We start from the raw sequence: 21,202 nt of genomic DNA, 5'->3' as shown, positions 1-21,202 counted from the left end.
ATTTTTAATAGTTTATAAACCACTTAGATTGCTTTTCACTGGCAATTCCTGAGAAATTTGGTAGTCTGCCAAAATAATAACATAGCTTTACTATTCAAAGGCAAGGATCACACTGCACCTGCAACACTAATCTGTACCCTACTGGGAACTACTGTCATGTACCAAAAAAATTGTACTGGCTTCCAGGAAATAAGGGATACCAGGCTGGGTTTCCTTTCTCCATATAATTTCTACAAAGCTCCACGATCCTATTTCTGCTGCCTTTGGGGTCTCAGACAGTTACTACACGCTACTGCTGTCAGTATGTGACACGAAGATTCTCCCTGTCTCATCCAGGAAAAAGCCTTCATGCTGTGAGACCATGGAATCAGCAATCTTGTTCAAAAGGCAGAGTTTATTTCAGAAATTTAGGGTTTCAAATCCTGATAATGAAATACAAGTAAAGCATTGATTAAATGTTTTGGGTAGATTGCCTGTTCTTTTTGGTTTCTGAAATGGGGAAATTATGCACCAATCCACTGCATTCGCAGAAACTGAAGTACTCATAATTTTTGAAGGACTGGTCTTAGAGTTTTAAAATATGCTTAATTTTTCCCTTTGTGATTATGGCATCTGAAATCATACTTTAAAAATTGATTAAAGCCTGTTTTGTCCACTGATCCTGCACCGGGGGCATTTTGAGAATGACTGTAATCCTGGCAGTTTTTAATTTAAAATTTTCAGCCTGCATTTTAATATTTTTGTTCCACAATAACTTCGTCTATTTTGAGAAAGCCAGTCTAAACACTGTTGTATTTCTAAATGAGCTGAGCTAGTCACATTAATTTGCTCAGGTTGCTGCTTGAGAAAAATTTCAGGGGAGTCCTTCTAGGCTCATTCTTTTCCCTTTTTCCTGAAATTCTCTTAGAAAAATATATTTTGCAACCTCAAGGCCAAAAAAAAAAAAAAAAAAAAAAAAAAAGAAAAGCACCACTCTAAAGGGCTATTTTGCCAAAGAAACCCTGTACATCCCACATCCCAGGAAAGGTCACTTCCTCACTTGCAAAGCATCAAGTGGTTGTAGCTGTTTCTGGATCTGAAAAACTTTTGTTCCTTTTACCCAACCATTTTTGCATAGCATCCTAATCTTCCTTCAGGCAAACCTCTTTTGCTCCATTGATGTCATCCACACAAAAATACACTTAGTAAAAGGGTGGTAATGCCACATAGTATAATGCTGATTATACTTGATTTCTGTATTCAGTAATTGATCTTCAAAAGGAGCAATTGCCTCACAGACTGGAGTCATTACAGAAGCAGCTGTCATTCATGCTGCCTATAGAATTAATTTCCCAAGGTTTCTACCACAGTGTGGTGTGATTCACACTGATGGTGTCTTCCATAACTTTTGGTTTCTACTAGCTGTTTATAAAATTAATTCAGTTATCAGTCTTCTATCGATTGACGAACTGTGGAGTCATGTGTCCGTGGTATCCAGATCTCCCAAAGGAACTTCTGTCAGCTGTTTTCCACACGGGAGGTCCAATACCCAGTGAAGACTAAGACAAACCTGGAGAATGTGAGGAAGAAGACATACCTTTTTTTGATTCCAATGGTACCATTTGACCAGACCTGTCATTGTTCGTTGGATCACATTGCATTTTTATCTCATTGATAAATGAGATATTAAAGTCTGTAATCTTCTACAGATAAGGCTCGTTTCCACTTTCAGTGGATTTCTGGGTAGGAAAAACCTGCTTTCTTAGGGGGAAGGTTATTGCTCTTCATTCCTTCACTTTCTTCAGTGAAATTGTATGAAATATGATCCACTCAAAAGTGGCTGCGGTGAAAACTGCTCATTTTTCTTGAGCTTCATGGCACTGCATATCCTTTTCAGCATAACTGTGCAAAGCAGTTTCTTTGTGGCTGGCAGCACCATGATTCCATACACTTTTATCAGTCTTCTCTATTTCATAAATCTCCATGGGTTCATTTTTTTCTGGTCCTTCTGCCCTGTTCAGTTGAATCATTATAGCAAATTTTCTTCATCGTAGTTTCTGAAGAGATCTGCAGTCAATTTTTCCTAAACTGCTTTTTTATGAATCTTCATGGCATCTGTTTTGAGTTCCCCAATGATCATTTCTACTTCAATAATATCAAGTTCCTCCATCTTGTCAGCTATATCAAAGTTGCCTATTGTTCCAATGGGAAACCTCTTTGATATATAATGCTTGAGACATCTTTTCATTTGCTTGTAAGAAATTATTAGAATATTTCCATGTCTGTCTTTTACTGGCCCTGATGGCCCCCAACTAAAAGAATGTATGACCCTTTTTGTGATTGACATCACTTTTGTACATCTTTGTAACGTCTTCCACTTTCACTGCCAGATTTAAGTACAGATATAAGCACAGCTATATGCTTATTTGCCTGATGAAATAGCTGTTTTAGGTGTTTACTAAGATATGCTTGCTTTTCTACCTTTTGCCATTTCTTCTCATGTCTTGATAACCTCTTACCCAATATCTCTGAAGAGATACAGCTTTGATCATTTGCCTTGGGTGATGACAACCCACATAGCTTCATCATCTATTCTTGCTGCTCTAACAAAACCCCAATATACTCTCCACCAGACAGGCATAGGGACAAGCTTTTTAATAACATCATCATTTTTATATCACCCTCTCTATTATGATAGTTAAAATGTGATTTTTAATGGAAAGAGCTCATAAACCTAGATACCGTGATATTTCTGATTGCTTTCTTTGCAAATTATTTCCTTGTCTTAATTGGTGGTGATGCTGCTCTCTACCCATACATGCTCTGCTTTTCTGTTTCATTCTTCCTGAAAGGAGAAAAGAACCATGGTCTCCCTGGTTCTCCATTATACCATCTGGTGATACCAAAACTACTCTATAAATCTTTCATGGAGATATACATTACTACCACATGATGATCTTGCCAATGAAGATACACAAGCCATTATCCACCATTGTCATGTGAACTAATTCTAGACATGCTACTGCTGCAAGGTCTGCAACAGTCTGTCCCTGTGCGTGCATTCATTTAACACAGGCCAAGGAGGATACTGTACTGACTTAATAAAGTCCACTGGGATGCTGTAGTTTTCTTTTTCTTCTTTGTGTTATGCTTTTGTTAGGGGCATAATACTGCGCAACAGTCACCTTCACACACAGTATCTGGAATTTCATGTGCAGGGCATGACCCATAACTCAGTATCAGTTTACTGTGGCTTTTCACCATGATTTGCTCAGCTCTGCTCTTCCTACTGGATAGAAATAGATAGAATATGGATAAAATAGGTAGAAATAGTAATTTCTTGAGCCTAATGTAACCAATCTGTTCCTGACAATCTGGACTTGCTTAATTTTCCGTTTTCCTATGATTTTCTCTGACTTCTTTTCAGCCTGTTGAATCAAATGTACCTTCCATGCTTCTATGCACATGAAAAAGAGACTCTTCAGCAGAATATTTTTCAAAATATGGGCTTCTTTCCTAGGCAAGTTTTGACTGTCATCTGTCAAGCACACCGATTGTACGCTATCTGTGCCTCTGAAATTCTGAGATTCAGATAGCTGAGGTTTCTTCTCTGACCTTAGAGATTCATAGAGATTTCATACTGGAAAGAAGAAAGGAGGTGACTTCATACATACCTTCTGGGTTCATTGCAGCTTATGATTACCAGATGAAAGTTCATTACTGTAATTTCAAGCACACAGAATGAGTTTGCTTCTTAGCTGAACAGTTACACTTTCCAACAGGAAGACAGAAGTGAGTTTCTGAACCACCTTCCAGGCATTCTGCTACATTTTTCAAAGCTTTCTGGATTAATGAGTGCTGTGTGAGTAACCAGGTGCTGTCTGAATAGCCACAAAAGATAATATGACTTTTGTAGTTCTGAACTCATGAGACTCAGCATATATGCACTGGTAAGCAGTTATTTGATTTTAACTTTGCTATTTGATCTAGTCATCATTGAGGTCTGCTGTAAGAACAACTGGTTGCAACCAAAGGGACAATTAGATAATTTTGTTAGAATTGCCTAAGGTAAAAATATTTATATATACCATTTAGTTAGCTAATAAAAAAATCTTTCTTTGAAATTTGTATTAAAGCCTTTTCAGAAAAGTTAATAAATATATAGATGAATTCTTGCCTTGCACATAAAAGTAGCCCTGATACTTCAGGCAGAGAGTAGGATTTGTAAGTAGCAAAATTATGTTATCATAATGCCCAGCAGTAATATCCTTTTGGCAGACGTAGGTGAGGTAAGTGGTGATGTGACAAAAAGAAAATGGAAAATTGTGTAGGTTAGTGAAGATTAGCAAAAATTGTGGAAAACTCTAGAATGACCTAGAAAAGCAGCATTTATTATGCAAAGAAGTCTAAGTGCAATGCAAGAAGATGTTGGATTTTAATATATGGTCACATCTTGTATGCAGATCCTTTATCCTCTCTTAACTCTGTGCAGTTTATTCTAGGTTTTCAATTACTTTCAACCTTTTAAGGAAAACATCAGGTCATTATGGACAGCACAATTAAGAAGTATACTTATTGTGCAGGGGTGGTCAGAAAAGTTAATTAGATGTTAGGTGCATTAAGAATGAGACAGAGAAGACATAGGAAAAGATAACATATTCTTTTATGTATGCTGATATTCCAAACTCACCTTGAATACTGAATTCACTTTACATTATCTCGAAAAGAAGGGAATGTAAAAACTATAGCTGTCCAAATAAAAAAAGAGCAATGAAAGGAATTAATTATCATTATGAACAAATGAGGTAATCACATCAGGAAGGAGCAAAAAGTCCAGGGCTATTTCAAATGGAAAGATATTGAAGATGAAGTGGAGATAAAGCTAGAGAAGATATAATGGAATCACACACAGAAACCACGATAGCAGGGAGACTGAATCAGTGGTGTCATTTGTACTTTCTAATAACAGAACAAAGGAGCTGTATAATTGCTTTCTGTGATTAAACAGTAGCTTCATAATGTTCAAAAGAAAATCCTTTCCCTTTCTGTAATGAAAAATTAACTTGTGGAATGCAATGATGCAAGAAATTGAGCAAATAGCTTAGTGTGATGCAAGGATGGATTGCAGTGCCAAGAGGGAATAAGAAAAGGCTATGCATTCACACAGAATAAAATAAAACAACAGAGGTCATCAATCCTAATGCTTCTAACCATCAGTCATTCATGTACCAGCATTCATTTTGTTCATTTTTACTCCAGCTGTGCTTTGAAGGAACAGTATCACAACATCGTTAAGATCATGATAGGAGATTAAAAACTACATCTCAGATAGTAGCTGTGATCGTCAGTCTGTTCCCATGTGTCATCTCCTGAATTTCAAACAGTGGAGACCACTAACCTGAAACTACCATGGACTCCCTGACTGTGCTTATGCTGGAATGTGCTCTTTTCCCATCTTTCCCATGCTCCTTACAGGGCACATTGCATTTGGGACTGTTAGGCAAATTACTGCAGTGGCTCTGTACAACTGATTTATTGATTGCATTTAGGACTTGTTGTGTAGGGTTTTTAATAATTTCCACAGTATCATAACACGCTGCTTCTGATTGTCGCATTCCTCCTCGAGAAATTTGCACTTTGCAAGCTTGACATTGCTCTGGGTATTAAAAAGGCAAGAAAATCACCAGTGTGTAGCTCAGAAATACTAACTTCTGAAGGAATAAAACAAATCCACGGCCAGAGGAACAGTCATATCGCACCTGAGACTTTGATTCTGGCCTTCCCTTTCAGCAGCAGGCTTCAAAGCAGAGCAGCATGCTGCTCCTGAGAGGTTTCACCCTGCACAGTGCTGAGCACCCTGGCTCGGCTCTGCCCGGCGGCACCCACGCGGACGCCTTATCAGCAGTCACTAACTTGTGCTGTGATGGTTTGCAATCGGTTGCCTGCTCCAGGTAGGATCAGGTTGCTGGAATGCTCAGGGAGGGATATTTTGAACTCTCAGGAGCGTAACAATTTTATGCTCTACCTTGAACTGATTCCCTGCTAGATTCTGTAGCATGTCCCTGGGCTGAGGCAAAGGGAAGAGCAGATGTCACCTCCCCATTCCCCTGTGCAGGTCTCTGGTGGAAGCTGGTCCTACCAGGGGTCTGAAGAGCCCCACCACCTGCACTCTCCCTCCCCAAGCACAGGGGCTGCAAAGGTCCCTGTTTTTCAGCCAAATGACACGTAAGAAAGGGCCCTTGCACAGTCACATTAACGTCAGGAACACAGTATTCATGTGCTAAGGGTGCCCACAGTATGAATGAGTGTATGTAGGAGGAGATTCGTAACACAGACCTGAATGCAGAGTGTGTAATTCGGGGGCTACTGGTTGCTATGGAGTTCAACTGAAGTGGAAAGTAACAGCAAAAAACCTCCTAATACGTGTACGTAGAAGAACTTCTAGGAGAAACATGACAAGGGGAATATTTTTATATCTTTAAGAAAGTCACTCAGAGGCAATTTTTGCATGATAGAAAAATAAAACGATGCAGTTTCTTTCTGCAAGGTGGTACATTTTCCCTTCGTGGGCAATGGCAGAGGCTTCCAGCTCACTCCAAGCAGGAATTCAAAGCCAGCCAGATATCTGTGGGTGACTGGCCTCTGTTCAGTTATAAGCTAAGCAGTGGGTTTCTAATGCTGTTAAATACAGTTCAGGTCTCAGTCTACGCTGTTCTTTGTATCCAGTGGCTCATTGGACTAAGTATTTCTGAACAAAAAAAATCAACACACATACCTATCCAGTCTGTTATTCTGGATGTAAAGTTTGTTCAGAATTTTATTTATAGACTTACACAGATGCTGTGGGGAAAAAGTTGCTATCTTTTCATTACAAAACAAGAGAGATGCCTGTCTGAAGCTGACATACTGGAACAACCAAAGATAGCTACACTAGAAGTGACAGATTAATAATTCGGAGCTATGACTTTAACTTAACGCAACCTGTGTTTTGCTCAGTAGGAGTTTTATGTGCTTGTATGCTGCTTCTACAAGGAAATGAGAAAATCTGTACCTTAACTTGGGCATGACAAAGAAGGCGTTGGCACCCTACAAAATAAGATCTCATATTATTGTGTAAGAATGTCTCCAGTTTACATGCTGGTGAATTATTCATATTTTTGCAGCTAAGGAGTTTAAATGGCTTTGAATTGTTCTATGAATATATAGTTACCCGTGGCAGGTCAAAATACTTGTGAACATGTGCTGTGAATGCAATCCATTTTCTCTGTGAATCTCAGACAAGCCTTGCTAATTTCTGCACAAATATGCGCTTTTCAGACCTCAGACAGATGAGACAAACAAGCCCTTTTCAGCACATGAGTCGGCTGTGAGCTCCTCTGTTCACCTGTTCATCTTCTCTGGTGCAGGATTATTCAAGTGAGTCACCGTGTTTATTCACGATTCTTCATTTTGCCGTTGCTCTTCCCGGTTACTCTTCAGCCAAGGGCTACCCTGTGTTGTGCAGGATTCATATGAGGGGCCTTTCCTCAGGAAAAGGTCATAAAATGTGAAGATCAGGTCTTGCAGAGGTTGGACTGACTGCCCTTTCCCTCTGATGCCAGAGAGGCACGGTAGCTACTAATGATCATGAGTTTGAACCAAGACATGAATCCCCACGGACTGTATGTCAGTAATTTCCATTGCTTTTTTCAGCAGAGATGAGTTTTACATTTCTAAAATAAAACATGCATTAAAAAAACCAGATGTTTTCTAAAAACACATCCAAGGAAGCTGAGGCTTTCTTATCAATACTTTGTGAGCAGAAAGGAGAATTTAACCTGCTGAAATAAATGACATCATATGATTTATGAATACTGGTTCAAAACCCAATGCTGACTGGATTCCAAGGGCTTTTCTATGAACAGTGTACCTTGGCTGTGTATATGAACAATTAAAAATGTTCCTTCCTGTCTCTTCCCTCCTCCACCAGCATTGATGTGCTGTGTTATACACATCTCCCTTTCTAAGCTTTTCATAGAATCATAGATTTGAGGAGTTGTTTAGGTTGGAAAAGACCTTTAAGACCATCAAGAGCAACCGTTAACCTAGCACTGTCAAGTCCACCACCAAACCATGTCCCTAAACACCACATCTACAAGTCTTTTAAATACCTCCAGGGATGGTGACTTAGCCACTTCCCTGGCCAGCCTTGACAATTCTTTTCATGATGAAATTTTTCCTTATATCGAATCTAAACCTTCTTTGGCACAACTTGAGACCACTGTCTGATCCTATCGCTTGTTACTTGGCAGAAGAGACAGGCCCCCACCTCACTACAACCTCCTTCCAGGCAGCTGTAGAGAGCGATAAGGTCCCTCCTGAGCCTCCTTTCCCCCAGGCTAAACAGCCCCAGTTCCCTCAGACGCTCCTTATAGGACCTGCTCTCTAAACCCTTCACCAGCTTCTCTGCCCTTCTCTGGACACTCTCCAGCACCTCAATGTCTTTCTTGTAGTGGGGGGCCCAAAACCAAACAAAGCATTCAAGGTGCGGCCAGCTTCTTCAGCTTTGATTAGCTCAAATAATTTGGGGCACCCTGAAGATGTTTTTTCTGGTCCTTCTTCTGCCTGCTTCCTTTTCTGTGCTCTACTCCCAGTGAGAATCCTCTTTGCAGTGCAGTGCCAGCTCTGCCCCCACTAGAAGCTAAGCACGCATTTCTGCTCTCTGTTGATTTATTGTATGGGGATGGAACAAAGTGAGGTGTGGTCTCTTAGCTGATTTGCATCTATGCCGTGTTTGCAGCTTGCTAAGTGATATTCAGCTTTGGCCACTCTTTAACTGCTAGAGGAGAGAAGCTGTTATTGCATACTAACTGCAGGATGATAAGCTGAGTTGTCTGCAACTGCCAAGATAACGACATTGGTCCAAACTTTGATAGCCTGCTGTCTTGTGGGACAGTGGGGATTTTTAGTGACAGTTTGTTTTTGCTTGCTACCAGACAGTCTTAATGGCTTCATCTGACAGTACTTCTGTATGTTCATATTTTAACCATATGAATAATCCAATTAGTTTCACTAGCTTGCCTAAAACAGACCCTATGCTTAACTGTTCAGAGACAGAGTAATGGCAAAATCCTTTACTGATGCCATGTTCTCCAAAATGTATCGCTTTCTTGTAGTGTGTCTTATTTGACCCCTTATTTTCCAACAGTTCCTCAGCTTTATTATTCATTTATCTCTACAAAATGACTGGTGGCAGAGACATGCTAATAGATCATTTAATTTCCCTGCAATGTCTTTATCCTCTTTAATTGTTCCCATTGCACCCTGGTACTCCACTGAGCCTTTTGATTCTCTCAGCCTGCTTACGTCTCTTATAATTAAGTAATTTCTTCTTATTTATTTTCATGTTATGCCTTTGGCTAATCTCCCCACCAAATCCCTCAGCTAAACCATCTTCATTTTTGTTTTACATTATTGTTCCTTACTACTAGCTTCTGTTGGGTTAACTTTCCATTTTCCAAAGGATATTTGAAGAGCCTCTTTTGTGGTACCTTTCCATTCAGCCAAGGCAGATAGGCATTCTCCCTCCCTCCTGCTTTTTGTCTTTCTGAGGTTTGTGCGTATCTTTTGTAACTCATTAGTGGCTCACTTCAGTAGGCTCCATGCTGAATCCTTACAGCACCTTACACATTTCCCTTTGTGTAATAGTAAATTATTTCACTTTTTTGTGTGTGTGAGAGAGGGTTAAAATGGTGGGGAGGGGGGATTGGAGGAGGGAAAGGAACAAAAGAGATGGACTAATAGAAAGTGGTTCTGTCTTCATGCATATAAAATGATTTGGATGCAAATCAGTCACACAGCTGAATGACTTGTCTCAGAGCCTCAAGATTAGGGAGCAGAGGGCTTCAGCCTCAAGTGGCACTCTGATTTCTATCCAGACCCTGCATTCACAAAACAGTGTGCCTGCAAACAGCCCACCTGGAGGACTTGCCTGCTGCTTCCATGTCTTCTCATACTCATCTGAAAAACGTCTTTGTGTTCACTTTGAGTTATTTCCTACATCATGTCTTAAAATTGCAAATACATAGAGGTGGGGAGGGATCTGGGCAGATGACAGCCAGATTAGTTGCACACTAAGAAAACTGGGGTGCTATATCTCCCAGGAAAATAATTTTTACTGAAAGTACAGGGAAGCACAGGTGACTAATTGCTTCAAAACCTGGTAATTTATGTAGACACCCAAACAAAGACTGGAATTTCTCAGCACAGAGCCTCAGAGGAAGATCTTGCACTCAGTCAAATGGAATATTACATTGTGATTTAGAGTTTAAGTGGATTACAGAAGATGCTTTGCATGCACCATTTCCATACAGCCCTACTGGAATCATTACACAGCTTCTAAAAGCATCAGGATCACGAATATGAGTTTGAATGTTCTATTAAGAAAACTTCTTCCCACAAATGAAGGATGAAACCTTTTCTTATCATAGCGTGGCCCTGTTTTCACACCTTCAGTAGTAACAAGTATTTTCTTCATTCTAGGGTTTGCAAATGTAGGGTTAAAATGAGCTCTGGATTAGTCCATCTTCCCCAATCCAGGCAGAAAGTCCATCCATGAATGCTGGTATCGTTCTGTGTTGATGACAAGAGAGTAGAAAAGGCTGGCATGTATGCAAGGACACTTTTGGAGCCACTGCACACCCCTGGGAGCTTCCACGGGGCAGTTCTGGTGGAAGGCTGACCCCTCGCCTAGGGGTGCTGGAGTGAAGTAGTTTTGGATATATTAGGTAGATAAAGTCTAGGGGTGCACTCACTTTTTCATCACTGAAAGTCTAGTAATCTGCTGCTGCTTGAAAGTCATCACCAGTTTCAGCTGGACAGCGGATAGTATATCCATATCATGGTGTTTTGAAATAAATTTAGACTAAAAATAAGTGTCAGTTCCCAATCCAATCAGTATGCCTTCACCTTACATTGCTAAGGAAAGTGCTCCTTCGGTTTGTCTGTTTAGCCAGCTTCCCCATAGGATTTGAAAAGGTCAAGGCTGTTCTGCAAATGAGGGAAGGGTGGTCTGGTACATAGCAGCAACAACGTTGAATATCTTTAAGCTCTACCTAGGTATTGCAAGTTGCCTCGGCAATTATACTTCAGAGAAGCTTCTAACTTTTGCAGAAAGGCACAGTACAGAAACAGCTTTTTCAAGGGACTGTGCCTTTAGAGAAGGAACGTCCATTTTCCACTCAAAACCTACTGAGAGAAAAAAGAATAAGAAAACATGTCACCATTTACTTGTAATAGAAATTTATCACGTGTTGCTGCCATTGAGAGGTAGAGGTCTTGGTGGTAGAGAAGTTTGGTTGTGCTGCATATGGGTTTTTTCTCTCAGTTAGAATTTGAAACAAAATTCTCGCAAGCTTAAACGCCTTGTTTTAAATTGAAGAAAACAGTAGAAAGGGATGAAATTAAAATCTCCATGGAAGAGTATGGTGCAAACCTTTCCTGTAATGGATCTCAGTCCTCATCAGAATTTGGGAATTATGCAGAAGTAAAGCAGACTGCAACAGCATTTCATTTTACACAAGGTTAAGCTGTACTTTCTGAAGCTATCCTTGATGTTGCTCTCTAAAAGAACCTGTGTAGGGGAATGAGGGCAGTGGGTTGATTGACAATGATAATATGCAGCTGTGTTTTGCTGTGAAGGCAGTGGGTTGATTGACATGGATGATGTGCAGCTGTAGCTCGTTCCTGCTAAGTGGTTAAATAGCTCCGATGAGAGTGGGTGAGGAGACCTTGGATGAAGAGAGGCTGGGTGGGGAAGGAGTCTAGAGAAGGGGAAACCCCCAGCTTAGCAGGGACAAGGAGGAGTGTGGTCTGGCTTCTGGAGGGTGGAGAAACAGTATAGGTAGTAGAGTTTGACCAACAGTAAAACTCTTTTGTTGCTTGCTAGCTTGTTTGTGCTGTGACAAACCTGTTGTTTGTAAATCTTCTTAATGAAAGGACAGATGAGGAGAGGGCCTGTTTCAGCTTATTCAGATGTAAATACAGAATTAGTTATTAAGGTGTCCAACTCTTGCTTTTGCAAAATGCATGAGATGGAAGTAGAGAGTGGCCTAGGCTTCTCAGTACAGACTTTCACATTAAAGAAAACATTTTCTCCTTTGTTACTTTCTATCTCCCACAAGGCCTCCAACATTTCTAATTATTCTCCCAGAGCTGAGGGAAGCCTTGCAGTCAGCCTGCTGGTAGCTGCTAATTAATAAAGAGTTCCCATTTTGAGTGTATGCAGCTATTTTTCATGTTGTGTTTGGCTCACAGAAACAGGGAAACAGTCAAACTTAATTGTGCAAAGCCTTGGATCATTCCCTCCACTCAAGCAGGAACCCAGGGAGCCTAGTTGTAACCATACCATGTATATTAATGTTATACTGATTTACTTCCTTTTCTGATTTTTCTCTTTGTAATAGAAAGAAAATGGGAAAAGAAAACCCAAACAAAAAAACATGGTAAAGTTTATCCAGAGGAACAGGGATTTAAACTCATAGCCTGAATCAATTTCATTTCATCACAGATATTTACCCAAAGTAGGTTAGCGAAAATCTTTTGTAAGGAATCCCAGAATTGAAAAGATTTTGTTCAGGGTTTATTTTATCCACCTGTGAACAGGACTTATCTCACCAAGCAGAGGAGCGTAAGTTTTGTAGCAGGAGCTCTTTAGTGGCACCTCTGAAACAACTCTTTTTTTCAGAAGAAATCTACTAGAATAAATCCCTGTCCCTTGCTCAGGCCCTATCCACAGCAAAGCTGAGCATCTTCAGGTTTGAAGATAACTGCAACCAGTGATTATTTTTTTTTTTCTCCTTTGGCTTTAGGAACTCCTTCATAGATATCCTTCGGGCTATCCTACTGTCCTTGGAAGTGCTCATCGAAGATCAGGAGCTTCAGATAAATGGCTTCATTCTAATTATAGACTGGAGCAACTTTTCCTTCAAGCAAGCCTCCAAGCTTACGCCATCTATCCTTAAACTGGCCATTGAAGGGTTACAGGTAAGTGGAGGGCAAGACATGTGCCTGCAACTTTTATTGCTGCAGACAGTGATTTTTGACTCATCAGGCACTGGGCAGATGAAGGGCTGAGAAAAAAACCCAGAATGCTTTAACGTCCTATCCACTTGCAGTGGAGATTGATTTTCAGATGTTTCATTTTGACTATCACTTTTATTTCAGATGTAAATCAGTGTAACCAATGTGTGTTACTTACTGCAGCATTAAGAAGGAGTGTTAGGAATTTGAGGTTTAATCCATCAGAGAATTCAGGGGGATTAAAATTCAGCAGTGTGTGCTTTCTGGAATGTGAAGTCCACATGCAAGGACATCGTTGTGCAGAGGAAGGGTGGCAGGAGAGGTGAGCATCTCCCTCAGCAGATGGAAGTGTGCTGTCATGTTCATGTGGATGCATTTGAGTGGGAGGGAAATAAGGAAGAGGAAGGACAGGCTCCCCGTTGTGCCCTTATTCTGACTGCCTTCACTTGTCACGCAGGATCCTGTTACAGTATGGTTGAGACTGTTCAGGGGCTGTATATCCACTTGGTGCTTGCAAGTAAATAGGAGCAGGTTAAAACCATTCACTGTTACAGGGTTAGGTGGAAAGTGAGGACAAGGCAGCTGGGGCCTGTTGGGCCAACCTGAGGATGAGCTGTGGTGCTCAGAGAGGACTTCAGCCCTTCCCACTAGAGTCTGAGCCCATCAATGTGTTAGAACTGAGATGGATTTTTACATTTGAAGTAGTCGGACACAACTTTGTTAATTGTGGGCATTTGATAGAATCTGAGGACTATTTAGGTTGGAAAAACCTCTGGAGATTACCTTGTCCAACCCCCTGCTCAAAGCAGGGATAACTTCAATCTTAGACTGGGTTGCTTAAGGACCACATTTCATGTATCCACATATTCAAAAGGGAAGATTTCATAAGTCATTGTTTTTTCATTTTATTTTTAGTACTTTTCAGGTATCCCGCAGTCATAACTACCTCAGGAATAATCTTCTCTGGGGTGTGTGTGTATTTTAACTTCAATTTACATACTAGAAAGAACAATTTGTTCAACAAATTTTTTTGACTAATAAATTGTCTACAATTAGATCGTGATTGTCTCTACTTTGGGTTATTATTCAAAAATGAGGTAGAAAAATCTGCCAGCAGTTTTAAGCCTGTGTTCTCATTTGTGAGGAATTTTCATCTATTCTAACAAATTAGAAAGTCAAGCTGTGCAATTAGTCTCTAGGACAATATCTTATCTTCTCCTGCTGATACTATCACTTCATCTGCGTTCCTTCACCAAGTAACATTCTGTAGTTCAAAAAACCCCTTCAGTCAGAAGGAAGATAGAGACAAATGACATTCATAAGGGAATCAAATCCCAACAAGGTGTCCTTATGCGTGTCCAAATTTTGCACTTCAACCCTCCAGTAAGGGGCCAATGAAGCCTTCATCCCACCTCATTTCTGGCCATGACACTGCCAGGTTGTTTGCATATGGTTTATTTGCAGTTGTTGGCAACAATATGTTTCTAGAAGTACCAAAACCTGTGAGCACCAAAGCTGATCTTATGATTGTGTCATCCTGACATCCTGTGCTGGGTGACTTAAGAAGGCTGCCTTTCTTTTTGGTGGGTCGGCATTTCATTTCTTATTTAAAGTCATGTTACTGTTGTCTTCTCCATGATAAGCAGAAATAGAACACTCTAAAAAGTACAAATTAGGATAATATGTCCTAGACTTTTCTAACCACTGGCGGGCCTGACAAGTTGTAGGAGTTGTGAATGATGCACTCAGTTTATCAGGTTTAGAAGTCATTCATGCTTATAAAGCACATATTTAGCAAGCGGTGTTGGTGGCGCTTTATTTAGGGATGTGGTTTTTTTGGCTCTCATCGTTGCTGTTGAAGTACCTTCATTAAGGCTTTGCTCTATTATTATTTTAAAAGAACTGCTGCTATCCTAATGTAAAATTCATGTAAAATATAATTGAAATGCAGGCAAGACCTACATAGAGAAAAAGAAGAGTCACAATATGAGTTGCATTGGAGGTCACTGAAAGTGAAAAAGTCAGGTTCTACTCTCGGGAGATGATGATGTCTGAAACTGAGGTTGGTTTAGTTCCTTGTTACTTCTCACAGCTAAGGCACTATGCATGTACAGAACCTCAGACAGATTACACGGCTATCCCAGACCTCCTTTCTAAGAAGAGGGCTTGGGTCATATTAAGTCCTGTGTAAGTCTAGTGAAGTAGATGGAAGGAAAAAAATTGTCTTACAGTTTCTAGTGGGGTTGATCCCATATGTTTACATGTTGACGTCTGAGCCAGGAACTTCTAGCCTCTTTGTCTGTAATAGGAATTTTAATGTCATAGCTGAACCATTTTCCCAGAGGTTTGTTAAGGTCTCATCTGATTCAGTGTCTCAGACCGTTGCTTTCTGAAATTCAGAACTGCTAAAAATAAACTGTAATAATTTAGGCTTATGCATTTAATATTTTTTCTTACTTTCAAATTACTTTAAGCCAATCAATATATTATTGATTTATTTGTATTTGATTTATTTTTTTCTTCAAATTGCTGCTTTATCACTAAGAGCAGAGAACAAACATTACACAGGTGTGTGCATTGGTTCATTCTGTGTTGGAACAAGACCAACGCTAGTCAAATCTAATAGACTTGGCTGCAGAGATTAATATGTTGCTATTATATAGGATGCTCAGTTCCAAATACTGTAAAGTCTGTAAATGCTCAGGTAGATGAGTTACTTATCAGCCACATGTCTGAAACCACATTTTGCTCAATACTACTCTTTACTCTGGATTTCTGTGTATATTGCATCATACAAGATAGTTCACTATAACTCTACAGGGCATCTACTCTGTTTCTCAGTTAAGATATTTAATGACCTAAAAGTAGCCTTATGTCTCCACTTTAAACAACAGTTGTTCAGATGCTAAGCAAGTATTTGTACAGTATGGCAATTCTCATTATGCCACAGTAGTACAGAGTCAAATATGTTCTTAGTGCCTAAACCATCCCTGATTAATGAGAACTGCTCCTTTATCACAAGGCAATTGCTACTGTATGCTTTGAGCTCATGCCATACTCCTTACTGACCTTTTGAGTTTTAACGCATTAAAGAGAAGATTGGCACATGGATGGAAAGGTGGGGAAAAAGTTGTTTATAAAACCAATCTATTTTGCCAATATCTTGATGATTTTTTATTTCTGATCCTTATTCTTTTAATGTGAACAGCTTTTCCCCTTCACAGTGTATTTCTCCCCTCTGTTCTCTTCATCTGTGAAGATGAATACTTCTCTGTATTGTCACGCTGATCTTATAATTATCCTATGATGGTACACAAAATTTAATTGTGGCTTAAGCCACCCAGAAACTAAACTTTGGGGCATTTTGCATAACGAAATGAGCGTTTTAGAATTAGAAGCATCAGAGTTTAATGGCAAAGGTGAAAAACCTGTGTTGCAATTGTAAAGCATGTAAAAAATGGTCACTTCTTAGTATGGAGGTTGTTTGCTACTGACCACTGCATCTGAAGACATCTAATAAACATGGGAATGAGGGCTGAAGAGTGTTACGGTGAACACAGCCTGGGTATCCAGTGAAGCCCAGACTTGTTTTTTAAATGTTTGTTGCTCAGAGGATGTAGTTGCTTTGCCTTTAGAAGGACTTTTGATTTTGGGATGTTCCTGCCAAGGAGTAGAGAGGAACACTGTTTGGTTTTGCTTTACCCAACACTAGAACCATGTACCACAGTTTGTGTATATGCATGCATATATAAATTTAGAAATTCCTGCAGCTAGTACTCAGAATTGAAGTGCAACAACTTCTCCAACAGCATCCAGAAATATTCCAAAACTTTCAAAACAGCACAAGGTCTGATCTTGCCTGCCATTGTTTTGGTGAAAACAAAGCTAGAAGGTCAATGTCTACTAAGACCCAGTTGAGTGGCTTATGGCACAGACCAGCAAGGTGGATTCAGAACTGACCTGAAGAACAGGTTTGCAGTCCAGCGTACCTAGTACTGTCTTACACGAAGGCTAACTTGCCCCGGGGCTGTTTCAAGGTACTGAGACTAGTAGGGTAAATGGTTATATCCTGAACATATTCTGTCTTTCAGAATTCTCTAACATGCAGTTGTGCTCACATATGCAAGGACAGTGGCTCTCAAAAAAAAAAAAGCCCTGTGCCTACTTTGTGACAATGATGAATCACAGCAGGAGCGATCTTTAGGGTTCAATAGGGCTTTCAAATTTCCCTATCGTTGCAGCCAATAGCAGTAATAACAGGCAACAACCAAGGTCCAAAACCAGGGATTTGTCTGCAGGCATTTATTGGTGATAACCTGACAGAAGTTATGACCAACACTGTCCATTAGGAAGTTCATTAAAGTTCTTCTATTTTTTTAAATTATATTCAGTTTATCATCATCCAGTGAAAATTTGAAACTAGTATTTCTGGGAGGAAAGGGAAATAAAAAGAAATCAATGACGTTTGATTTGAGGACACATTAATCAGATAGTGGTACTGATAAAACTTTTCTGAAAAAACCTTTCAAGTAAGTGAAACTCGTATAAGCTTCTCTTGGAAAATTGTTCAAGATACATTTGTCCAGATTAGCTCTGATGTTGAGATCAGGTCAGATAAGTAAAAAAAACCAGGTTGGTTTGGACATTATTGGATGTTATCTCACTTCAAAATCTGGAATGAGATACCAGATTAAGGAAAACTCAACCTGCTTAGAATTATGTGAATATATTTAGTCTTTAATATAAACAATAGATTTAAATATTAGTAATTTGGGTGTGTGTGTGAATTTCCTCCTACTATAATTATGTGGGATTGAGAAACTTAATATCAGTTAAATTATAGCAGTGAACTACTTGTGTCTTGATACTGGCTTTTACAAGCAAATATTTTTCATGTTGTGCTTCAGAAGAAACAGCTAAAACATCAAATATGCTCAAAATGCAGACTAGAATGCAGAGCTTGAAGAAAAATATTGTAGTTCAGTATTATGGAAAAGGTATAATTTCTTTGTTTGTTTTCCCAAATCTTAGTGAAAAATAGAAGCTTTTAGAGCTGATAAACGTTTTCCAGTGAAAAAACCCTTTTTTTTCTGGAAGAATGTCACATTTTCAAAATAGAAGTATTAGTGAAATGTGTTACTGAAATTTTCTGGAAATAGGTTTGTTTCAAAAGTTTTCATCTGGAAATCAAAATACTTAATATTCCATTTTGAGTGGTAAGAAGTACTTGATTTATGTCTTGTTAGAATTTCTCGCTTTTTCAAAGTTGAAATCAAGCTGAGATAATGGAGTGGTGTTTCAGATCAGCATGATCTGTGTTAATGGGCATGTTTGAATCTTTGTTATGGTCAAAGTAAGGATCTGAACAGAGCCCAGACAGTCCTCATGCATCTGGAGACTTTGCCAAACCCTCTGCCCTGCAAACTTGGTCTTTCCTTCACCAGCCCAGGCCCTGGAGCAAGGACCTGTCTCTTCTCTGCTTAAACACATTTATACTCTGAAACACAGGGTAGATGTGATCTTTGACTTAGTACTTCCAGTTAAACTCTCTGAGTCATGTGAAGGATGCAGGCTATAAGATGCCTTACATAGTAAGAAAGAGATACAACTAGTCTTTCCATAAAGTTTCTGAACATAATACTGCTGTTACTTGAAAATTTAGAGTAAAATTTGCATCATCACAAACTGAAGAACACTGTAAAAAGACTTACTCTAGCTCAGAACTTCTGTAGAAAACTGTAGTGTAGGGAGAAGTCTGTCTATGCTATAAATATCCTATAATACTGTTATGCATCATGAGGTATTTATAACTGGTCATATTAACAGAAAGACAGAGATGGTAATAGCCAGGCAAGTAAAATCATATATAGGTACATGTGTACACTGGCTTGGACAAGGACAAGTGAAAAAACCTTAGCACCTAGTGTAAAATGCCCCTCAATGTAGATTCTAAAGCTGTTTATCTCTGGGAGACAAAAAGCAGACACAAAGGTCACTCATTCATTTGCTTGGCGGCTCCTCAGTCTATCAGGTTGAAAATCTCAAAGACAAAACCCAGCAGACAGCTGAGGCCAGCTGCTGGGGCAGTATAACTGGCCGGCTCGATGCATGTCTGCAGAGTAATGTTGATTTATGGCAGCTGAAAACTGGTCCCTCTTTCCCTTCACCTGTTAGAAAAAAAAACTACTTGAAGGCAGACTGTTTTTTTCTTTTTTCTTTTTTATTTGTGTCCACAATTTAAAGATTTGTAAAAAATTAAGGAAATCTTTAGATCTGGATTTTGTGGAAAAGCCTTGTCATGATCTGTTCCTGGATAGGGAGGCTGAAGAAAAGGGAATACTCTAGGCTGGGTCCTTGAGGATGGATAACCATTTCTTTAGCAGCAGCCTACCAGAGGACAGGCAATTTCCTCAGAATATAAAAGCAGAACATTCCTGTGTCATAATCATAGTGTGTTTGTATGTCCAGAAAAGCATATTGTAGCTTCCCAAACTAGGCTCCATGCTAAAACTCAAGAAGACCTGCTCAGAACTCAAGCTTATGTTCATAGAGGCAAGATTAGCTTTACCAACATGCAATTGCCTCCAGAGTGGGACAAACGTGGTCTGTGAAGGAAACAGAACTCCTTCCAGTAAGAATGACTTAACTGTTTATAAAAAGGAACAGGCTCAAGATCTAATGATGTTCAGCATCTGGAAAATGGCTGCAGAATTTAGCAGGTGCTATACCATGCAATGGGATAGTCCGCTTCCTGAACATTGGTAGCAAAAAGCCTTTCTTGATTTCAAATCCACTACTTGTATGAGATACATGTCTGTACATTTATACATTTGGATTAAACCATTTGCAATATATACACATAAAAACCATACCAATTCTTTCCCTTAAAGGCTGTCTCGGCAGTTCCCAAATCTGTTCTCTAGTAATTTTTTTCCTCAATATTAGAATGTGCTTCATGTTAGAGACCTATGTTGAACTGCTGAACATGAAGTCACAGCTAACAATGAGTGCTTAGTATCCACTGAAAGAAGGTCAGTTTGAATTATTCCAGAAACGTTCATGCTATCTGTCTCCAACAGCTGTTGTGATATGTAGAGTGACTACTCTCTGATCTGTCAGTGAGGGTGCCTTTGAAATTACAGGAGGCGAGAAAAGGGATTGACTCATTATATATAAAATAAAGGTAGATAAACAGGCTTTGCTCTCTGCAAGAGAAGGTTTATGCTCATTGTGTGCGTATCATCTCTAGGGAACTGACTGGAACAAGGAAAAACAGAAGCATAGTAGGCTTTAGACTCACATTTATCACTTGAAAATTGGAATTAACTGCTTAGTAGAATTGATCATCCCAGCCGTGTTTGCCAGTTGGAAGCTTTGGGGCTTTTGGCCATGAGTAAAGGATAAACTGCAATATGGACAGCCTGAGAAGCTGGACATGTCAAGTGGAAAGTTGTTTTTTTAATGCTAGTTACTACATTTTAGGAAAGATCTCATGGAGTTGCTGATAAGAGTTAGACAGGAAGCAAATACTCTTTCAGCCCCAGCAAGGGAACTGGAAAGTTTATTGCAGTAAGTCTGCTTAGAGCAGAAAGCAGCTGTTTCTTACTGGTAGCCAGTAAAAAGGCAGTTAGAGCTAACATCAGTCATGCTTGAATATTCCCACCAACATATTCATAAATAGTTTGTGTTGTATGTTGAACCTTTCTTCCTCTCATAAAATTTGAACATGGTCTGATGTATTAATTTACATTACCTGTCCTCATTAATTTCATAGGACTTCAGGAATTATGCATCTGTAATAACTGTTTAACTTTTTTAACCCCCAAAGCCTTGCCCTTTTTAGCATGGAAGCTGAATGAAAGCTTCCTGAAGAGAGTGTTTACTACAGATGCCTTCTTGCTATGAGGAATATATAAAGAAATTATGCAAAATTACAACAGGGATTGCACATACAAGACTAGACCAGAAAGGTATGGGAGTAGTGACACTTCAGTGAGAGCTACTGCCAACAGAGGTGGGATGGGTACTGTTTTGTGGGGTGGAGACGGAGGTACACATGGACAGTGGGCTGGAGGAAGTCAGAGCAAGAGAGGCAGTGATGATATGACTCTGCACAGCGATGTGTGACAGAGATTATCCCCTGAGCACAAGTAGGTAAGCACTT

At 39.5% G+C, this 21,202-nt stretch overlaps 1 protein-coding gene across 2 annotated transcripts in view; it reads left to right on the top strand.

Moving 5' to 3' along the window:
• Positions 1-21,202, top strand: part of CLVS1 (clavesin 1) — a 105,745-nt gene that overhangs the window by 26,456 nt on the left and 58,087 nt on the right. For both annotated transcript variants that reach the window (XM_037382315.1, XM_037382316.1), the window contains one exon: positions 12,828-13,002. In XM_037382315.1, coding sequence (XP_037238212.1) covers positions 12,828-13,002 — 175 coding nt within the window. The remainder of the gene's footprint in view (positions 1-12,827; positions 13,003-21,202) is intronic.

Source organism: Falco rusticolus, chromosome 3 (genome assembly GCF_015220075.1).
Source record: "Falco rusticolus isolate bFalRus1 chromosome 3, bFalRus1.pri, whole genome shotgun sequence".
NCBI classification, from domain to species: Eukaryota; Metazoa; Chordata; class Aves; order Falconiformes; family Falconidae; genus Falco; species Falco rusticolus.
This window is presented reverse-complemented; position numbering and strand designations above follow the sequence as displayed.